General features: G+C 62.8%; 1 protein-coding gene across 3 annotated transcripts in view; it reads left to right on the forward strand.

Moving 5' to 3' along the window:
* The window catches only part of EEFSEC (eukaryotic elongation factor, selenocysteine-tRNA specific), a 175733-nt gene that overhangs the window by 121362 nt on the left and 39064 nt on the right, over positions 1–15307 (forward strand). For all 3 annotated transcript variants that reach the window (XM_057555193.1, XM_057555194.1, XM_057555192.1), the window contains exons 5-6: positions 6944–7600; positions 13927–14083. In XM_057555193.1, the coding sequence (XP_057411176.1) occupies positions 6944–7600; positions 13927–14083 (814 nt within the window). The remainder of the gene's footprint in view (positions 1–6943; positions 7601–13926; positions 14084–15307) is intronic.

A 15307-nucleotide genomic window follows, 5' to 3' on the forward strand; every position in this document is an offset into this window, starting at 1 on the left:
ATTAAGCGGGGGAAGTCTTATCTGTGCCCGGCCCAGCTCAAAGAAGAGGGAGGAATAAGAGCGGCCAAATTGAAGCCTTATTGAACCAAATTGGTTAGGTCTGATGGAGCCAAACCTAGACGGGTCTTTAAAAGCTTATTTCATTTTTCCCTCCAGTCTGAACCTCTTTGAATTGAAGTAACTGATCCTGGTGTAAGCTTATTAGTGTCAACCTTGTGTGTTTCTTTTCCTCTCCAATTTACATTTTATTAAGTAATGATGAAGTTGCAAGGCCTCGACCCTCGCCTTTGGCACAGCCAGGAGCTTCCAGGCTCATTAATGGAACGAAAACGGATAATGGGGTCCAATCTCATTACAGCCAGTACCATTATTACAGAAATCTCTGCACATCAGAAAGACTGCTAAGCCCCCTTCTTTCCAGCGTCTGTTGGTGCTGGAGGATGTCAGGGGGCCCCAGACCTGCTGTTCCTTTGCAGGAGGCTGCAGTGGTGTTGGCCCATCCATTTCTTACCCTACAGAAGGAACGCCGCCAGAGAGCTCGCTCATGGGGTGAAGTGTACCATGCACTCCGTGGTGGGGTCGATGCATGTGATATGGTGTAAGAATAGGGGCTTTCGGGATGGGCAGATCCGGATGCGGTGGGCGCGTGCCTTACCCTCTGGGCCTCAGTTCCCTGGTCTGTAAAATGCGGTCACTGTTCCCACCTGGACAGTTGTTGGGCGAACGGTAAGGGCCAGCTCATCTCTTGGTGAGCATTCAGCAGGTGTGTCCCTCCTCTGCCTCTGTGCCGGCCGATGGTGAAATCGTGAGGTCTCCGTCCCGTGGCTGGGTGCCCGCTCTTGCACGCACGCTGCTCTGGAGAGCAGAGATGAACGCCTGGTGAACCCCACCTCGGGTCACTTCTAGGCCGGTGTTCATCCTGCCGAGTGCTCCAGATGTGGGAAACCACAGTGCAGACGCTCAGAAGACGCGCGTCAGGCCCGGGGGCAGATGGGGCATTTGTTTGCTCTCCCACCTGGTCAGTCACAGACCTCCACGGAGGGCCTGTCCTGTGCTGGGGCCCTGCCACCCAGAGACAGACGCCAAGGGTGGCTGGAGGGGGCGGAGCAGCTGAGAAGTCAGGTCTGAAACTGTCCACTGCGCCTGGCCAGGGCAGGAGAGAGGGGCTGGGCGCCCTGCCTCTCCCCTCCCGGCTCTAGAGGCGGCCCCGACTCCCCGGCTCCTTCCCCGGAGCTGCCTTTCTGGGTTCGCGGCGGTGGAGGGGGGGGGGCGGTGGCATCCACCCCGCGGCCCCTGGCTCTGCCCAGCTCTGCGGGGTGGTGCGCGTTCTGCTCAGCTGCTTGGGGGGGTCGGGAGACAGGCGGGATGTCAGGCCTGCCCCGCGTTTCCAGCGCTTATTGTCCCAAGTCTCAGCCTGTTTGCTTTGTGACCTTGGAGACATCGAAAACCTCTTTCTTCATCCATAAAATTGAATGTAAAAATATTGACCTGCCTCGTTGGGTTTTTATGACGAATAACCGACCCAGATGATGGTAAAACTTCTTTGTTAATCAGAAAGGGCTAAAGTGCTTAGCAAGCATGAACTTGAGTTTGAAAAATTGTTTGCTTGCTTGATGTATTCCTTCTTCCCTCCTCCCTCCCCAGAAGCGCGTGGTGCCGGGGAGACGGGAAGACGCCCTGCAGGCAGCCAGCCCTCTTGGGAGCTGAGCTCAGGGGCCCGGCCTGCTGATCCCAAGCAGAGGGCCGTCCTGTCCCACTCGACGGCATCCCTCCCCCCGCCACCCGCCTTCTCTGTTGTCACTGTTGTCACTCTTGGTGAGCCTCAGCCCTGCTTCTCCCCTGCTTGGACGGCGCCTCACCCTCGGGGTGGCCTGGAACCTCTAACTGCCCATCCAGCCTCAGGGCCAGTCTTGCCCCCCACGCAGGTGTGCAGCTCCACGGGCCTTTGAGGATGTGTAGGTCCCAGGCCAGGACTGGAACTCCCTGGGGCAGGGGCGGTGCTGCACCCATTTACACCACACGTGTGTGGTGAGGTCTCCTACCTGTCAGGCGCTGTGCTGGGCAATAGAGATGTGAATGGGAAAAACAAGATAAAAACAAAGCCCCTGCCTCGTGGAGGCCACACCCCATGCGGGAGAGAGAGTCAGTGAGCAGATACATAATATGTCGGGGGTGGAGAGCACTGTGAAGAAAAGGAAACAAGCAAAAGAAGACAGAGGAATGGTGGTGGTCCTGTCTCTTACTGGGTTGCAGGGTGGGGGGGGCGGTCAAGGATGGATTAACATTTGAGCAGAGACAGGAAGGAAATGAGGGAATGAGAAATGTGGCTCTCTGGGGGAAAAGCATCCTGGTCAGAGGCCCTGGCAAGTGCAAAGGCCCTGGGGTAGGAGCCTGGCGTGTCTGCGGAGCAGGAAGGGTCGTGTGACTGACGTGACGTGGGTGGGGGTGGAGCAGTCGTAGCAAATAAAACCGGGGCAACAGCAGGGACGACTGTGAGGCCCAGTCAGAGTGCGGACGTGAGCTTTTACAGAGCGAGCTGGAAGGTAGGGAGGGCGCAGGGCACGACGACCCTCACAGTCAGGGGGCCGGCAGTGGGGGGGCGGCAGGCGCAGCGGAGGGGCCTGGCTGCTGGGCCTGCGTGGGAGGTAAAGCCTCCTGGGTCTCCTGATGACGGGCGCGGCGACGAGGGTCACGCAGGATCGGGGAACACGGAAGTGGCGCTTCCGAGGAGGACGGGGCTGCAGGGCAGTCCAGGAGGAACTTGGCGCGTCTCCCCCGCGCAGCCTGCCCTCCCCTCGTGTGTCTCCCGACGCCTCCTGCCCTCTGAGCTCTCGGCTGCCCTCAGGCTGGACGCTGGACATGCCCGTTACCCCCGCCTCCGCCGCCCATCCTGCTGCTTTAGAAAGAACCCGAGTATCCTCCTTGCTGGCTTCCCGCCTTCCTTTCCTGTTCCCTGCCCCCCCGCCCCTGCGCCACGCAGCCAAGTGACCTTGTGAAGTGACCACTGGAGTGCGTCCTCCCTCTGCTCAGCCCCAGGCCACCGCCGCTGGGACGTCTGTTGTCCTTCTCATGGTGCAGGCGCTGGCCCCACTCCCCTGGCCACCTCTTTTCCTGCCCGCCCTGGGGCCTCGGGCCCGCTCTGCTCTTCCCCTGCCTGGAGCCCCTGCGGGTGGTCCCTTCTCCTCCATCTGGTCTCAGCTTCAGTGCCGCCTCCTCAGGGAAGCCCTCCCTGACCACCCAGGAGTCATTAGGTCCCCAGGTATTTCCCCTCACAGCACCTCCGCGTGGTCTTAGGATTCTGCCTTTATTAGCTGATGGTTTAATTAACGTCCCCCCACCTGCAAGCGGTCAGCTCCATAAGATGAAAACTGTGTCCGCCGCCCCTGGGCCGTTCCAGGGCCTGGGCCGGGGCTTGAGGGAAACTGGGTGACACGTGGTGCGTGGGCGTGCGGATGGCGCCTCGGCCCCTCCGCGTGGGTCTTAGTGAGGGTTTGGTGAGTGAGTTGGGCAGGAGCGTCTCTCAAAGTTGCTTATAAAATGACAGGAAAGCCTGGTTAACCCTTCAGCTGGTGAAACTGTCCACATCTCCTTGTCAGTGTCCTCGGTGGGATCTTGTGTTCCTGATGTGGATCTGGGGGAGCGTGGCGGCCGATGGCGTGGTGCCCCGCTGCCCGTCCCCATCTTGATCTGTTTCACAATTTCCTGTCTGGGCCCTAAAACCTTGATTTGCACAGTTATTTGTCTTGCTGCTCTTCAAGGCGCCCTCTTAGGGCATCTTTATTATTTCAGTCCTAAGAACGTGAGCTCCGTGGGGAAGAGAACATGCTTTGAATAGCGTCTGCTTGACCCTGGGCCTGGGGGGCTGGGGGGACCATCGGGTGGCATGAGGCCCTGGCCACCCTCAGGGGAGGCTCGTGAACACGCGGGCCCCGCTCAGGCCCCTGCGGGTCTGGATTCCGAGCTTGTGCTCTGCCAGCTGTGCTCTCGCCATGAGGGGCGCGTCTCTTCTCCCTCCCGAGGGGCTGCCGTGGGCCGGCTCTGTCAGCAGCCCTCCGTGCCGGGCGCTGGGGGTGCAGCAGCAGGTGCTGCCCTGTCTTCAGGGTCTAGGAGGGGAGACAGACACATTTGATGGGCAGAAGTGAGGAAGTCAGACAGTGCCGAGCGGTGGAGAAGGCGTGTGTCCACTGGGCGGACACATCCTCTGGGTGGACGTGCACAGGTGCTCAGTTTACCTGGCGGAGGCAAGCGCTCCCTCACCTGTGACCCAGCAGCTCTCGTCCAGGCCTGGGTCCTGCAGCCCTGTCCCCACACCTGCACCCGCAGCACTCCTGCATAGGAGAGGACCCATCACACCACACCCAGCAGAAAACTGGAGACGACCCAGGGGCTCGTGGATGGGAGACTGGACGGGGGGCCTGTGTGCACCGTGAGATGCACGGTGTCACGACAGGTAAGCTGCAGGTGCAGGCAACACGGGCACCAACTCCAAGTTCAGAATCTCACCAAACAAAGCAAGTTATCGATTAGGCACATGTACTACGTATGTGGTAAGTCTCTACACAATTATAGACACATATCAATAAAAAGAAAAGGCATGTTACACGCCGAATTCAAGAGAGCAGTTCCCTCCGGCTGGGGAGCAGGCAGGAGAGCTGGCTGGGGGAGGAGCACGTGGGGAGACAGACGTTGATGGTAATGTTTTGGTTTATATTGTAATTTAAGTCAGTAAATGCACGGAGGCAGGGACTGACAGAGCTGTCAGCCAGCAGTGACCACAGAGAAAGTCAGGTTCAGAGTCAGCCGAGGAGAACAACCAGCTCTGTCCGGAGTGGGCAGGGAGGAGGTGCCCTGGGAGCCGGGGTTTAGGGATGGATGGGAATTTGCCAGGTGGAGGTAGTCCCAGGGAGAGGAGCCTCAGGGGCAAAGCTCAGAAGCGTGTCCGCGGGGAAGATGTCGAGCCTCCGGGGGCCGGGGCTTAAGCGTTGCCAAGCGCTGTCGCTGTCGAGTGGGCCATGGGGTGGGAGGTTCCAGGGAAGGCCGCTCGTACTCGTGGGGGAGCCAGGCCAGCAGGAGTCCTGGTGGGGCAGCAGAGGGGGGCCCTGGGTGGGGGCACTGATCCCCCGTGGAATTTCAGTTCAGCAAAGGGTCTTCGTCATCACGACAGTTCTACCCACAAGGTTTGAAAGTCACGCTGTAGGAGATGGGAACCCTTGTAGAGGCTGGTGCCGAGGAATTACTTCATCAGACGTGTTAGGGAGCTGGCCCGGAGGGGCTCCGGGGTTGAGGGCCAGGGGACAGCTCCCGGCTTGGGGGAGGAGGCATGGCTGGGTCCTGCCTCGCTGGGCAGACGCTTAGTGTAAGATAATACTCTCCGGTTACTCTGAGGTGCATTCCTGAAAACCTTAGTTTCCCGTTGCCCTTACAGACCATTTCAGAGATGTTTTATGTTTCTCTTTGATTGATCTTGGCTGTGGCTTTTGACACTGTGCTTCTCACTTTCTCTGCCCCCTGACCTCCTGGTTAGGTCGTTAATGGTCTTTAAACAAACACTTGAGTATCAGGCTCTCCAGGAAAGGACGGGGCTTCTGCGGCTCATGTCAGCACGGCACCCCCTCTATGGGGAGAAAACGAGGGTTCCGCACACCCGACTTCGTAGACGGGGTGCTCGCGACCTGAAGGTCAGAGTTGTCTTTGGTGTGATGATTTTTGATGGCGGGTTTTCTGAAATCGATTTCACGTTTCTCTGCTGCGCTAACCAGAGGTCCCAGCACAGATTTGATCTTATCACTGCGCCGTGGATCTTGGTGTAGACGTTTGTTCATTTTGTGAACGTTTGTTGGGGTCTTTTCTGTGTCTGTTCCTGATTTAGCCACCGTGGGTGCAGAAATGTGCTGGTGTGTTGGTCGGTGTGACGGTTTGGAAACAGGTCGGGGCGCTCCTTTGCCATCGCTCCTGGTGACGTCCGGCCGGCTCCCCCCACTGCAGGCCCTCCCCCCAGCCCCGCCTTTGCACCTGCGGGTCCCCCCATTTAGAGTGGACTTTCTCTGGCCTCCGCACAGCTGGTTCTTACCATGGGGTCTCGGCTCAGACATGGCCTCCGCAGAGATCTCCCTGACCTCTGACGGCAAACAGCCCGACTCTCCCCACCCCCGGGCCGCCTCCAGCGTCACCCTGTGTTGTTTCCTCTGGAGCGTCTCATAAACAGTATACAAATTATGGTGGTATTAGTTACATGTATCTATACACAAACATGTTATGTATCAGTTTTATTTATATTAATATAAATTTTGTTAATATTGATATATTTGTAATGTTGTTGCTGTTTCTGGACGCTAAGCTCTTTGAAAACACAGCTGGCTCTGTCCCCACTCCCGGAACAGTGCCTGGCACACAGCAGCCCCAGGGGACCGTGTGTCTGGTGAATGAAGAGCCACTCTGCCCTGGAGAAGCCCGCCGGCTGGCAGCGGGCAGGTCCAGAGCGGGCAGTGACAGCACAGCAGGCGGTGTGGGTCAGGAGGGGCTGGGGCAGCACTGAGGCGAGACAGCAAGTCCTGCCCACGGGGGTCTGGGCAGACTTTCCAGAGCAGGGGTGTTTGTCCTGGGCTTTCCAGGCAGCCGGGCATGGCTTGGCAGGCGTGGGGCTGGCAGGGAAGCAAACCTAAACAGAGGGCTGGGGCAGAAAGCGTGGGATGGGGCCTGGGGGTGGAGCAGGAGGAGAGGGGACCCCGGTGGTGCTGGATGGGCTGCGGTAACCGCTGCCTGCGTCCCAGGCTGGGTGCCCTGTGAGCCTGGCGCCGCGTCTGCAGGGTGGAGCCTGCCCCGTGCAAGGGGCATCTGACCGGGTGCCGGTGAGTGTTGGTGGCGCCGGGACGGGGGCTTCTCCAGCTGGAGCCCCCCAGCCTTGAGGCTCGGCCTCAGAGCTCCCTCTCTTGCTCCCGACCAGGTGGTGAGGAAGGTGAAGTCCATGCAGATGTTCCACACACCCGTCACGTCTGCTGTGCAGGGGGACCGGCTGGGCATCTGTGTCACCCAGTTCGACCCCAGGCTGCTGGAGCGTGGCCTGGTGTGCGCCCCCGAGTCCCTGCACACGGTCCATGCCGCCCTCGTCTCCGTGGAGAAGATCCCGTATTTCCGGGGATCCCTGCAGACCAAGGCCAAGTTCCACATCACCGTGGGCCACGAGACGGTCATGGGCCGGGTGATGTTCTTCAGCCCCACCCCCGACAGCTTCGACCATGAGCCCGTGCTGGACTCCTTCGACTTCTCCCAGGAGTACCTCTTCCAGGAGCAGTACCTGTGCCCGGGCTCGGTGCCAGCCGAGACGGACCGTGGTGAGGCCGACAGCAGGGTGGGCCAGGCCTCCGAAGGCCGCTGCCCCCGGCAGCAGTGGGCCCTCGTGGAGTTCGAGAAGCCAGTCACCTGCCCGCGGCTGTGCCTGGTGATTGGCTCCAGGCTGGACGCGGACATCCACGCCAACACATGCCGGCTGGCCTTCCACGGCGTCCTGCTCCACGGGCTGGAAGATAGGAACTACGCCGAGAGCGCCCTGCCCGCGCTGCGAGTGTACAAGCTGAAGCACAAGCACGGCATCGTGGAGCGGGTGAGCAGCCCTCCCCCCCCTCCTGCCCACCGCCCTGCCTGGCCTGACAGCCAGGAAGGCCTTGGAGACCTGGCTCCAGCGCCTGTGGTCTCCAGACGGGGAGCCCGGCGGGAGTGGCCTGCGTCCTCTCACTCCGCCAGTTAGAGCCAGGCTGACACGCAGGCGGGGCCCGTGAACCCGCCTGGCCCGCCTGGTCAGCGCAGGTGGTTCCTTGGGCGCCCCCCGACCGCCGTCATCTGTGCCTGCAGCCCTGCATGGGAGCCCATGCCTACCGGGCCACAGGTGAATGGGTGGACAAACACGCAGGCCTCACTGGCCCTGTGGCGTATGCTCGTGGGGGTCAGGGATGGCAGTGGGTGGTCCTGGGACTCGACCGCGTTCCGCTGACTCAGAGCAGCAGTGCCGAGACCCCAGTGTCAGGGAACTCAGGTTCGTGTGGGGTCTGCCCTGAGGCTCGCAGCAGGCCCTGTGGTTCTGACCCTCAGGCAGCAGAGGAGGGTCACCCCTCCTGGTCCAGGCCTGAGTCAGCGCGGGCGCCGGGTGACAGGAGGAGGTGTCCAGGGCCTGACGGTGGGTGTGCCAGGGTTTCCATCACTCACGCCCTCTGGTCTCGCCCACTCCCCCGGGCCCCCCGGATCCTCCCTGGCTGCTCAGGCCCTGCGCCCCTTCCTCTGCAGCCCCGTGGGGAGATGAGAAGACGCCCTTCCTTACCCACTCGCAGGTCCAGATGCAGGATCCTCAGCTCCGTGGGCTTGGGCATAGCCCTGCGGCCCAGCCAGCGCTCCTGTGTTGCCTCGTGCACACCCTGGAGCTGGTGCACACGGCTGCCCTCCGCTAAGTTGCTTACTCTGTGGGCCCCTGTTTCCTCATTTGTAAAAATCACATGGACGTGGGACTTCCCTGGTGGCGCAGTGGTTAAGAATCCGCCTGCCAATGGAGGGAACACGTGTTTGAGCCCTGGTCTGGGAAGATCCCACACACCGCGGAGCGACTAAGCCCGCGAGCCACAACTACTGAACCCACGTGCCGCAACTACTGAGCCCGTGAGCCACAACTACTGAAGCCCGTGCACCTAGAGCCCGTGCTCCGCAACAAGAGAAGCCACCGCAATGAGAAGCCCACGCACCGCAACGAAGAGTAGCCCCCGCTTGCTGCAACTAGAGAAAGCCTGTGCGCAGCAGCAAAGACCCAACACAAACAAAAATCAATCAATCAGTCAATCACATGGATGGTGATGGGCAAATGAGGGCTCAGTGCCCGGGACAGTAAATGCCCTGTACCGCCCCACACCTCCAACTGCTGCCACAGCCCGGGCCCGGCCGCCCCACCCACCCCCCAGCCCCGGCAGCTTGCGTAGTTCCACCCACATCACTAGAAAACGAAGGTGTTGCACCAGCTCCCACTCACTCACCTCTCCAGGCCGCCGGGATGAAGACAGCACCGCACCCTCGCGTGCACGGTGGGCCCAAGGCGTGGCGGGCACAGGCAGGCCGGCGGGCTGGGCGGGGGCTGCCAGGGGACCCGGGCGGGGGCGAGCAGAGGACCAGGCATGGCAGGTCTCCCGCCGAGGCCACAGGGACCCAGCGTGCACGGGCTCCAGGCCCGCTGGACGGGCCCCTGCAGACCAAGTGTCGGGTGAGTCTCTTCCCCTGTTTCCTTGCTGGAAAAATGGGGGCCGCGCTCCCCACCTCCCAGGGCGGTAGAAGGAGGGAGGCCGCTGTGTGTGAAGTGCCAGCGCAGAGCGCCAGGCTCGGTGCTGTTCACTTGGACTTCCCTCACGGCGCGGCGGCCCGGGCTACCAGGTGGCTGCACCTTTCTCTCCCCCGTGGCGGGGTCAGGCCAGGCGTGCTGGCACCCTGGGCCTGGCATCCACTGGCGCCGGACAGGGAAGGCCTGAGGGCACGGCCAGAGGAGCTGTGGCCTCCGCCCAACCCAGGGTAAACACGCAGACGCCACCAGGAGCGCTGGCCGGCTTTGAAGTCTGAAGCGGCCCTGCCTGCCAGCTCCCAGCTCTCCCCGCTCCACTGCTGATGGCTTGTTAGACGTGCCCGGGGCACCGGGTGCGGGCCGGCCTGCGACTGCCTCTGGTCAGCGCGGGTTCCTCGCCGTCCGGCAGGCTAGGCCCCCCAGCTCCTGGAGGAAGCAACGCTGCGGTCCAGCCAGCCACTCGGCCAGCTCTGCTGCCCCTTGCCCCCCACTCCGCTCCCAGGCTGCTCGAGGAACAGAGGTTCTCCCTGCAGCAGAGGCCGAGCGGGCCCTTCCCTGGGGAAATCCGATGGCTGCCCAAGTGTGCTGGCCCAAACCCAGGCCTCTCTCCTGCCGTCCAAACAGCGTCTGATAGCCAAGACTCTCCCTCAGCTGCCGAAATGCGTATTGGCCCCCCTTTGAAAATTGCCCTTTTTGTTGCTGTATAGATGCAGGGTCAAGGCAGCTGGACACGGTGGAAAGAGCTGGCTCTGGATCCGATGCACTGAGCAGGTGCTGCTGCCTCGGCCCGGCCGTGGACCAGTCACACCCCTCCCCCACCCCCGGAGCCCATCGCCTCTTTAACGGAGTTGTTGGGGAGTTGACGCGACCACGCGTGTGAGGGCCTGGCGTGAAGCGTGAGCCCGGCACGCAGTGAGTGCCCGGCAAAGAGTTAGCCTCCCTTTTTCTCCAGGAGAGCGCAGCTGCCTTTGGGGACGGTGCCTTTGTACCTCCTCGTCAGCACCGGCAGGGGCTTTGCCCGCGTTGGTGCCTGGTGACGGGAACAGAAAGAGGGAGGGAGGCTCCGTGCGTCGGGGTCGTGGGCCGCCGGGCTTATCACTGCCAGGCCGGGTGCCCGCTCGGTGCTGGGCAGGCCCAGTTTTGAGGAAGGCGGCCTGGTCGGCCTGGGAGCGGGCGTGGCATGGTCCTCCTCGGGTGATGCCCAGAGCCTGGCCGCCCGAGGCCTCCCCGCCTGGGCCTCTGGAACTCGCTTGCCCAAATGAAACAACTTGAAGGCTAATGTCCGTTCCTGGGTTTGCACCAGGGGATTACAAGGGGTTGATCGTTGCCCGCCAGTGTACTTGGGCATCAGACACGCCTCGCCCTGCGCTGAGTGGGGAAAGGGTGCAGTCTTGGCAACTGGTTTCTGCGGCCAAAAAGGATGGATGAGGCCGGGCATCGTCGTCCAGGGACCTGGGAGTCGTCGTTCCCGGTGACTCCGAGGGCCCATTCGCGGCAGAGGTCTCCCCCGGCTCCCGTCCTCCAAGGGTTGGATAACTCGCTCTCGGGGTTCTGGGTGGGCTGGAGGAGCCCCCGCCGCAGGTACTGCTTCCATCATTCTCCCAGCTTCATATTCTGCTCATCGAGGTTCTGGCCTCTGGGCAGGTGTCCTGCTACCCGGTTTCCGGTGTTCTTGCCAGCACCAACACCTCTCATCCTAGCAACAGCCTTTTCCAGAGGAAGGAACCGAGGTTCAGAAAAGCCCCATGCCCCAGATTGCAGAGCTGGAGGAGGCGGATCAGGGCCCCAGCCTAGCCAGCCCTCTCTGCTCAGGGCTCCGCTTCACAGCCAGCTGCCCCTGTCTCCTTGCTGCCACTTCTCCAATTTGAATTAGAATAGTCGCTTCAGAACTTGGGCAATTCCCAAGCCTCATCACGGCAGCCGGCCCTGAGAGAGACACACACGTGTAATGACATAATTACGTGCGCCGCCAGCCAAGTCCCCACTCAGAGGCCGGGGACAGAGGGGACCCGCCTGGCGTGGAGGTGAGGGCCCGGGCTCTGTGAGTGGCAGTGACTGCACTTGGGGAACTCGGCCTCCAGCCACCAAAGGCCAAGAGACGAAGCGGAGAGTTCACGCGGACACTGCAAGTCCCCCTCGGAGCTATGGCTGTAACTGTGGCGGCTCAGCACCGCTCCCGGGGACCTGCCGCCCGCAGATTCCACGCGCGTCGCCCGTGGTTCCTCGTCACAGGGGTGGGTTCAGAAGGAAAGCCTCCGTCTAGTCTCAGAAGGTCTTCCCTTGTTGGATGTGCTGGTGTGTCTGACCTCTGAGGTCTCTGCTTTGGCTGGAAGAGTCATCTGGAGAAGAGCTCAACCATCAGGGGCACGCACGTTCCAGAGCCGGAGGGGCTGAGCTTCACCGTTTCCCGCAGCCCAGGACAGATGCCGCCTCTGGTCTTCCTGCAGCACTGCAGAGGCCTCCCACAGACAGGCCTCCCCCCTGACCAGCGTCATTAAATGAGGGCTCCTGCAGCAGCCGTTTGCTGAGCCCCTCTCACGGCCCCACCCCCTGTAACTACTGGAGGGGTGTGTTCTGGGGGCGCAGAAATGTGCACCTGCCGCCAGTCCGGAACACTCCTGCGGGGACATTGCAAAGGCCTGGCCGGCTGGGGTTTGAGTTTCCACTGTGCCCCTGGCTCTGGCATTCGCAACCCTCTCAGATCTCGTCCCTGAGCTCAGCTCTGACCTCTGCAAAGTGGCCGTGGAAATCCCTTGCAGACAAGGGCTCTGTGAGGGCTCAGTGGGACACACTGGTGCCTCAGTCCGCACAGGCTGGGGTCTCCGAGGGGCTGGGGGTCGGGGGTCTCCGCGGGCTTTCCTCCCAGCGACAGGCAGCCTCAGCAGCCAGGCTGACCTCGGCACCAGCCTCTGGCCGTGGGGAACGCGGAATGGCTGGTCCGGAACCATCGGGTCGGTTCCGCCGAAGTCCTGGCACCTGCTGGACCAGGCGGGGCTGCTGGCGAGGCTGGGACAGAGTTCCACGTGCAGGCCGTCCTGGCGGGGGGTACAGGTGGGGGTCCTGCGAAAGCGACGGGGCCACCCTTCGCCATTTGGGGCTGGTGACGTCTGCTCGCCTCGACTCCCCTGTCCTGAGGTTGGAGGAGCTGCCTCCATTCAGTTCGCCCTGCAGCCTTGCTGGATGCCCTGCAACGGCAGCGGGGACACCCGCAGACAGTGCCGTGCGGAGGGCAGAGCTGGGTCCGGCCCGCGAGGGGAGCCCTGTGAGTCTGGAGGACAAGGAGGAGTTCTCGTGTGGGAATGAGACTGCGAATTACAAAGGGCTGTGCAAATGGGAATGATTATTCTTATCATTGCCTGTATCCGATTCATCCATCACTGGGGAGAGGAGGAATGCACGTACCTTTTATCTAGCGCTATGAATCAAACAGAATAGGATATGTTTTTCCAAAAGGTTTTTAGGGTAAACGGGACAGTTTCTGCTTTTCAAAACAATCCATCCATTTGGCCCTTGGCCAAATCGTGGCATCTTGGGCAGAAACAAGATGTTTCTGAGCCTGGCCTCCGGGGGCCCCCAGGAGCAGGTCCCCCCGCTGGCAGCACGTCGGCCCCACGCGGCCACCCGAGCTGGTGCCTGGTCGGACTCCATGCAGCTGCCCCGGGCCGGCGCACGGGGCCGGGAGGGCAGGAGGAAGCCTCCGCAGTCTCTCCCGTGGCCCCCTTGTGGGACCCGGCATTCTGAGGCCTGGGAGAGCTGGTCTTTACACACATGTGTGCACACACGCCCCCTTCCCTTCTCTCTGCACAGAGGCCTGGCACCTTCCTGGCCCTGGAGAGGAGCCAGGCAGGTCCAGGGAGGCCTGTGCCTGAGCCGCCCGAGGCCAGGGCTGGGGGGACTCACACATCGCCCACCCCAAGCTCAAGCGCTTGGGAGAAGGTTCCAGAGGAACACAGCTCATGGCGAAGCCAGGGCTGCCCCAGGCCAACTTCCTCACACGCACGTGTGCCTCCGCTCAGCCTGGGCCTCCACACGGACAGCCACGAGCCAGGGGAAACGGGGCTTCAGCAGGGAGAGCCGTGGGGGCACTGCAGAGGCGGGGCCGCGGTCTGCGGGGTGGACGTGGGCCAGGCCAGGAAGGGGCCCTAGGCGGGGACGCGCGGGCGTGTGGCGGGCGGGACGGCAGAGGCCGGGTTCTCAGAGCCTCCTCGGTGCGGGGGATGCTGGCGAGAGGGTGGGGCAGGCTCGGGAGTGGACGCCATCCCCTCAGCCTGCAGTGCCGTGAAAGCTTTCCTGAGGAGCGCCGCCAGCTTGGGGACCGGTGGGCAGCTGCGGACTCTCGTCACCTCTGCCCGTGGGCTCTGTGGCTGTGGACGGGCAGTGCCTCCTCCTCCCATCTGTCAGGTGGGAAAGTGCCACGTGGACGAGCTGAGCATGTCCAGCCAACCAAGTGCCCACAGCCGGCCTGGTGCAGCCTGGGCCCAGCAGGTGTCCGTGGCGGGGGGAAGTGGCGAGAGGGGCCGGGCATCACCCGTGACACCACGGGCGGGCCGTCTGGGCAGTGTGGCAACCCAGCCTTTCCCAGGCACTAATGCTCTCTCCGGGGCTGGGTGTGGGCACAGGTGATGGACGACTACAGTGTGATCGGCCGCTCCCTGTTCAAAAAGGAGACCAACATCCAGCTCTTCATGGGGCTCAAGGTGCACCTGTCCACTGGGGAGCTGGGGGTCATTGCCAGCGCCTTCGGCCAGAGTGGCAAGTTCAAGGTCCACGTCCCTGGTGAGTGTGGTCATTTCTTTCTGCTCACGGGAGCCGTGCAGGGAAGGTGGGGACGGCACCCAAACACGGCTCCTCGGCTCGGGGTCTCGGCCCGCCCATGCCAACATCGCGGGCTCAGCCCACATGGCACCATGGCTTCTGGTCCCGCCACCTGTGGCTGGAAAGCCAGTGTGTGTCCTGGAGGAGCCTGGTGTGGACCCGGCATCTGGTCCGACCGCCCACTGCACCATCCCGTGGCCTGTGCGTGGAAGGGACGGTGCTGCTCTAACAGGCGGTTCCACGGGGCACGGTTGGTGAGGGAGACCACCAGGGCTGGCACGCGGCCCCGGGGCCAGAGGGTTTCCCAGAACGTGCATTGGCACCTCCTTTCCTGCCTCCCGCTCGGTTTGAGGTGGGACTTGTCCACGGCGGGGTCGAAGTGCGCGTCTGCCGCTGGGACAGAGCTCCCAGGTGTCCTCAGCTCCCCCCGTCACTCCTCGCAGCCCAGCTTCCTGAGGTCCCGCTGCGCCAAGTGTGGTGGCCGTGGTCGGCGGAGGGGGCAGAGCGAACCCGTGCAGCAGGTGTGGACCATGAGCTGCGCAGGAGGGGAGGCCGTGGGCAGCCGGGGGAAGTCCTGGGAAGAGGGGCAGCTGAGTAGGGCCTGGCCGCAGGGAGGGAGGGCGCCCCATGGACACCAGGCGAGGGGAGCTCTGCAGAGAGGGAGACGCGGAGGCCCTGAGGACGGGGCGGGGGACGGGGGGGGGCCTGCAGAGCCCCAGGGCAGGCGAGGACCGGCCCGAGGGGTGCTTCCATTAGCGGATCCGCGGGGTGCACGCGCGTGCCTTCACACCCGTGTGTGGCTATGCTGCTTGGAGCTGCGGGACTAGGGGATGGGAAGCCGCGGGTGGGCTGCATCTGGTGGGCATGGGGCCTCGGAGCACGGCTCCTCCAGCGGACTCTCCGTGTGGGGTGGTGCCCGCCCGGCTGGGAAGCAGGGTCCTCTCCTGAGAGCCTGGCCCAGCTGTTTTCTTGCGAGTTCCCCTCTGCCCCTCGCGAGGGAGGGCGGCTGTCAGCAGAGGCCCGCTTCCTGCGGCCCGAGCTGTGGGAATGTGCCTTGAGGCCTCTGCCGAGGCGGGAGCCCCGTCACGGATGAGGGACCCCGGGCAGGCAGGGGTACCTGTGGGAGTCCAGCCACAACACCGGGCTTCAGGCTCCCATCCTGTCCTCCCCGCTGTCCCTTGGCCG

This window comes from Balaenoptera acutorostrata, chromosome 10 (genome assembly GCF_949987535.1).
Source record: "Balaenoptera acutorostrata chromosome 10, mBalAcu1.1, whole genome shotgun sequence".
NCBI lineage: Eukaryota > Metazoa > Chordata > Mammalia > Artiodactyla > Balaenopteridae > Balaenoptera > Balaenoptera acutorostrata.